This window comes from Poecilia latipinna, unplaced genomic scaffold, assembly GCF_001443285.1.
Source record: "Poecilia latipinna isolate Pla-1442-1.1 unplaced genomic scaffold, P_latipinna-1.0 Scaffold915, whole genome shotgun sequence".
Classification (NCBI taxonomy): domain Eukaryota; kingdom Metazoa; phylum Chordata; class Actinopteri; order Cyprinodontiformes; family Poeciliidae; genus Poecilia; species Poecilia latipinna.
The window spans coordinates 223,100-229,783 of NW_015113531.1; the positions used below are offsets into that span (position 1 = coordinate 223,100).

At 43.7% G+C, this 6,684-nt stretch overlaps 1 protein-coding gene across 1 annotated transcript in view; it reads right to left on the minus strand.

The window, feature by feature from the left end:
• LOC106957563 (thyrotropin-releasing hormone-degrading ectoenzyme) overlaps positions 1–6,460 on the minus strand; it is a 162,778-nt gene extending 156,318 nt beyond the window's left edge. The window contains exon 1 of the mRNA XM_015048950.1: positions 3,484–6,460. Within this exon, the coding sequence (XP_014904436.1) occupies positions 3,484–3,978 (495 nt within the window). The 5' untranslated portion in view covers positions 3,979–6,460. The remainder of the gene's footprint in view (positions 1–3,483) is intronic.
• Positions 6,461–6,684: the final 224 nt, after the last annotated feature.

A 6,684-nucleotide genomic window follows, 5' to 3' on the forward strand; every position in this document is an offset into this window, starting at 1 on the left:
CTCTCCCCCCCCCCCCAGAGGTTCTTTTTTTTTCCTTTTTTTTTTTTTTTTTTTTGCTTTCTGGGTTTATACATGGCGGCCATTTACCTTTTCAGACTGCATTAAGTGTGAGGCCACCTTAGGAGGGCTGCCTGGTTCCCAGCAACAGCCATTAATTCACCTGCAGCCGGACACAAACACCAGGCAGGCCGCAGGGCTCCTAATTGGCCCTGGCCCAAATTAGACACATTTATCCATCTCTCACATTAGCCCAGATGAGCGCTGTGAAAAATCACGTTGCCGCGGCGTTTCTCCCAGGCGCTCTCCTGCCATCCCACTTCGGGCTGAAGCAGCAACTTTGGCAGCTAATTAGCCTCGTTAGAGGAATCTGGGAGGCCGAAAGTGGGAATAGGGTTTCTTTGTTTGGGGTTTTCTTCCAGACGCAGACATCTGGCTGAAAACACACTCTTGTTTGGGAAAGCATCTTAAGGAAATGCTTATGAAGGCTTCTGCTGCTGTTTTAGCTCAGCTTCATTTAAAATGCATGAATACACACTCAGAAGTCGCAGCATTTTATGATGCAAATCTGTAACTAAAGTAAGGTTTAAGTTTGGCTTTAACTGACAAATACCAGCGTTTTGTTCACGTTTGGTTGATTCAGGTCACCGATGATGACGATCCATCTTTGCACATCCTTCCTGGTGGTCCAAATGGGTCAGGACAATGTCCTCGTATTGCCACAAAAATTCAGCTTCATTAGGTAGACCTTGCTAGAAGTAGCAGCTATCAAAAGACGGGGACAATGTAATCATTAAAGAGAATCTATTGTGCTTTCTTTTAAAACAAGCTAGAATAGCTTAAATCTTTACCCGTTTTGCTCAAAATGGTTCTCAGATAATGAGGTTTTAATCTCCTCACTTCTGCTTATTCTGCTCTCCTTTCAGAATGAAACCTTTTAGGGTTCTGTCACTTTTATGCAAATAAGCTCTTGCTGGCCACGCCCCCTACCTAAATGTTTACTCACACTTTATACACATGAAAATGGATGCAGAAAGCAATTTCTGGATAGCACTTTGAGCTGCTTTTAGTATGAAGGGTGCTTTATAATTTTGATTGACTGATCGATTGATTGATTGATTATCAAACTATCCAGTTTTTTTTTAAATAAATACTCTTCTATGTGTGGACAAAGTCTAATAATGATGTGGGCGGAGCTATGCTTGGGTTGCTAGGTAACAGCGCAGTGTTACAGCACAGTGTTACCTAGCAACACTGCGCTGGTGCAACAAGCCTCCAGATTCATGATGTTTTCTACATGACAAACCTGAACAGTTTATTCTGACAGTTTATTCAACTATCCAACTTTTAGGCAAGATAGTTTAGATGTGGATTTGGTCAGGACATAATTAAACAGAGATAAATGAGGTGGCAAGGGACTAAATGATGATATAATTGAATTGATATGCTAACTGGGAATGAAGTAAAATATGATAAATGAAGAAGAACAAGTTCATGTTTGAGACGTGAACTTCAGCATGATTTGGTAGTGAACCATAAACACGAATTCCTTGTTTTTTTTTAACCTGAATGAACTAAACTTAATGTTGGTCCCATTGTAACCTAAACAAGAATCAGTTCTGACTGGAAAGGTTTTTACAGAATGAGGTCACTGGTCTGGTTCAGAAATGTCACCAACATGATTTCCACTGAATATTTCACAGAAGACCTGATCACTTAGATGGAACGACCCATTCAGGGGATTATAGATATATAAAGAGTTAAAATGTGTTTGTTTTTTTTTTGACTGAAAATGTTGAATTATATCTCAATACAGTCAATAAAATACAGCTAAAGTGTCAAAAATGGTGTCAGTCAAAACCAAAACTTTCTCAGGATGGATGAAAAATTCAAAATTAGCTCCAAATACAGTGGTTTAAAATACATAAACGAGGTTTGTTGTGATTGACTTTAACTTTCCCTTTTCATTCAGAATAATTTACAGTTTTGTTTGAATTTCTGAGGCAAATTTTTAACTCGCCATGTAATGGAAGTGTGTCTCCAGCCTCTGGACACTGTTTGCTTTGGAAAATAAATACAGTTCTGAATCAATTCATGCCGTCATAAATGCTGCAACCTGCTGCTGTAAACAGGAGCGTAGGAGACGGATGAACAGATCCAATGAATATTTATTCTGCTGGGGAGTTCAGCATCAAAAAAGGGAAGACATAAAAACTATTTCCAAGTATAAAAATTATGAAGTTTTCATAAACAAATGTACTATTAGAATTTCAAGATTTATTGCCAAAGATTGCCTGCGGGATGTGAAGTTTATTACAAGACAATTCAACTGTTAGGATTCAAGACAAGTTACCAAAGTCGTAACAGCTCCAAATTTTACTCAGTAAAGTCAGGATTTATTGAACCATTATGGTTCTCGGATCTACTTAAGTTTACCGTCTCTGTGCAAAGTCACATCTGGACATTTGAGGCGTTGAGCCTTGTGACGTGAAAGCAACCCACTCCGCCATGACGGACGTCAAAACAAACTAGATGCACATTAACAGCTAAAGCTAGTCAAAAACAGACAGTACGTGGCCTAATGTTTCACTGTAAAATGATCTAAAGTTTCTGCACGGTCTGCTGCACAAACCAGGTAGGTCAGTTTCTAAGCTATTTCCAAATTTTCTAAAAACTGCTGTCTCTGACCGAAATGCATATTGGAAAAAATCTGTCACTTTGTTCAATGTAAACTAAATGTTTTATGGAAAACCTTTAAATAAGGAGGCTTCAATCGTAAGAACTGGTATTCGTATTTTTGGAGATCATAAGATTAACATTTATACTTCTTTTGTAAGATTAGTAACATGAAATCAAATGTTGCATTATGGAGATGGTTAATCGTTGGTAACATGGAGAAAATGTCACACCATCATGTAGCCTACCATGTATGAAAAAAACGGGTTAGCATCTAGACTTTTAGATGTTTAACTTTGCGCCAGGGAAACAGCATTTATGAATCAGTGGTATAAATCATGTGGCGTGAATTAAGACAAAATCGCCAATTTTATCAAATCAACAAACATGTCAGAAGGGAGAAGTTATGGCTAAGTTTCCAAGCTAGAAATTCTAAACTTTTGTAAAAACAAATTAGCTTAACTGCAACAAGTTGAAGCCAAGGCTATAAAGGGAAAAATAATCAGTCGCTGCCTTCAATACTCTGTCGTCATGGCGCCTCAACGTCACTTGGTGATAGTTGCAAATGGTCAATAAAACCACATGTTTAAGCTTTAAAAGACTGAATGTAATGTTCTAGCACAGAATCCATCAGGTTAAAAGTGCTCTGGAACAATTGGTCGCCTTAAATCTACCTGGATTGGGTTTGAGGAAGCTCAAGATGTTTTCAGGAGTTTACTCTGCACCAGACGTTCTCCCATAAGCTGAGTTGTTGCCGACACAAAGTTTGCTAACCTCCCTTGAGATTAGAGGAAATTCAGGCCAACGTACCTCGAGGCGGTCGGCGTGCAGCACGATGAACCTGGTGGCGTTGACACACTCCAGCTCGATGCTGACCTCTCCAGAGAAGGTGAAGTTGTCCATGTAGACAGCGAGCCGCAGGTCGTAGTGCCGTGGCCTCACTGACCCCGGAAGCCGGGAGTTTTTCCACGGCTGGACCACCTCTTCATCCCCTCTGTCTCCCATCCTCTCCCCTCTGCTCCCGTTGAGTCTTCCCGACCCTCCGGACCCTCTGGAACCCGTCTCCCCTCTGCCTCCACCGCGATCCCGTCCACCGCAGTCATCGAAGCGGACGCTGAGCGCCACGGCCACCGCTGTCACGATTATGAGGGTGATGATGGACAGGGCGAAGCCCAGAACCAGACGCTTGTGCACTGTGATGTGGCGCTCTGTGGTTCGGGGCCGGACCACCACCGACTCCGCCCACTGGTCGGAGAGGCCGCGGCCGTTCCGCATGGCGCCGGGGCTGCTGTCGTTGAGTCCCATTGAGCATTAAACGTTCCTATGGAAACCAGTCAGAAAATCATTCATCTACGCTCCGATCAGACTGGTGATGGGTGATTGAGCTGCTTGCTTGCTGGTACGACCTCTGACCTAACTGTCGGACAGTGATGAACGTCCTTCAGCACTGAGCCCTTCTTACATTTCAGAAAACAAACCTGACAAGCCAGGATGGATGAGATGGTCGTGTGCGTTTTGGTTTTGCGGCGAGAAGAAAATCAATGCCTCATGGCTCGATTTCTCCTGTACAGGACACTGAGAGGGAGAAAGACGATGAGGAGGAGGAAGAGGAGGAGGTATTCTGTTGAGAATGTGGATATCCAGCGAGAACACCATCCATAGAGTCTCACAGGAAACCAGCTGCCGAAGCTAAATTAGAAACCTCCACCGGAAAAATACTCAGTTTTCCTGAGTTTCTTTTTTGCAGAAGTTGCATCAAAACAACAGAAAGGATAAAAGAGTTCAGCTGAGTTTTACACGTCCAACATGAGAGACCATCAACCAAAGCTTCATCAAACGCAGGAGACCCAAAGCTTCGGCTTATTGTCCGCAGGTGGCTGTAAAGTTAATTTGCTCAGAGTTAAAGCTCCTCCAGACCTGCAGTAAAGCATAAATAAAGCCCATTCGGACCCTCTTGGGTTTAAAATGATGACACAGCTGGAGATTAAAACGCCTTCCTGAACATTAAGGTCAGCGTGGAGCTGTTGAGTCAGGACTTTTAAATTAGATCAAAATCTCATTTACTAACAGAGTTTGCGTCATAAATTCATTCTAATAGAGACAAAAGCTACATTTCTTCAGGCTTTCAGTTAATTTTTTTAGTTGGAAAAATTTTAAAACTACCCAGATGAGTACTTTAAGCATTGTCTGCCCTTATTAGAAATAATCAGAGCATTTAGTGCTAATATGTGGCGCTTAATAACCCTCACTGCAGGCTTTGGCTCACAGTTTCTTCTCTGGAGAGGTTTAAGTGGATAATTTACAGCCAGCATGTGGGTTTATTTCACAGAGGAGGAGACCGTTCACTCCTCCCGCCTCTTGTGGCAGATGGATTGAAATGGGATTAGAATCGATTGATAATCAGGATTAAAACTAACTGAAATGGGTTTAGAACTGATTGATAAGCGGGATTAAAACCCACTGATGAATGGGATTAAAATTGACTGATAACCAGGATTGAAAGGGTTGGACAGCAGGGGTTGATTTTGATTAAAATGGGATTAGAACTGAAGTTAAGAGACTCGAAATGTATCGATTAACTGGGATTGACATTTATTGAAATTGGATTAAGGTTTATTGATAACAGATTAGATTTTAATAGGAATTTATTGAGAAAAACTGATTCAAACTGTTTGGTTTGTTGGATTTAAATCCAGAAATAGGATTTATATTCAGGATTATTAGACAATTTGAGCTAAGAATAACAGGTAAAAATTTTGAAAATTTATTCTACAACTATTTTGAGAATGATTAGATCGTTACTGAGCAATAGAATAGACTGATCTGCTCAATAAAAATTTGCTAATTTTAAAGAAACAATAAAATCCTCGGTGAACTTCTCCCGTTTTCCCGCCGTTGGGTTCGTTCGGAAGCGTTCGGTAATTTTCGGTCCCTCCGGGGCGGCAGACCTGTCCAGTCCCGGGAACATTCCCTCCCTGACACCTGCTGTGCTGCCTGCGGTTCGCCCCCTCCTCAGTCCCCGGGGGGCGGCGGAGGCCAGACGCCGGTCACCGAGGAGCCGTCCCGGGATCCGCTGGACCCGGCACAGCTCGGTGAAAGTCGTTCGGGAAAGCCGCCGGACCGGACTCACGTCTGAAAATCCGTTATTGATCCGTTAAGATTACCGTAAATCCTCCAGGGAACAGTCACCAACCCGCCGAACCGTTAAAACACCGGAACATAATTAAGAACAAAGTATTTATTTATCCGTCACAGCACCGGACATCAGGTTCTGGGTGATGAACAAAAAAAAGCAGGTCCGTTATTGACCCGGAATCCAGAACGAATCCATCCAGAACCACGGCGGGTGGGTTTCCCGGTGAATCCAGAGACACCGCGTCCGTGTCAGCGGGGTGGGGGAAGGATACGGTCCGAGCCCCCTCCGGTGCTCCGGTAATAAACCGGATCCTCCTCAACTTTTTAAGCCCACAGAGAGCGGCTGCTCCGCCCTCGCTGCCTCCCTCTCTCTCCGCTCCGCTCCCGGTGCTGATGATGATGATGATGGTGATGGCGGTGCTGACAGTAATGACGGTGATGATGAAGCGGCTCCTGATCAGCACCCCTCCATCCCGCCAGGAGGAGGAGGAGGAGGAGGAAGAGTTGTCATTGCTCCTGTTCAGCCGTTAGTGAGTGAGTGAGTGAGTGTGCGCGAGCTGCTGCTCCATCCGAGAGGCACGCGCTGACCGAGAGAGAGGAAGAGGAGGGAAGAGAGGGGAGTGATGCAGAGCTGCACCCACCAAACCCCGCTTAGGTGTTCCTCTGATGAAGGCAACTGAAGTCTTCACACTCACGCGCGCAAACAAAGGTACAAATACACGTCACAGGATGGCGGAAGGGGATGTACTTTACCTGGGGACATGACGTCCACACAATTAAAGTTTTGTTTTCTTTTTATGTGGCGTTCTGTTGAGCAGTCACTCATTTACGGAAACAAACGTGGTTCAAGATGCTGTTTTTCCTCCCCCGGTCCTA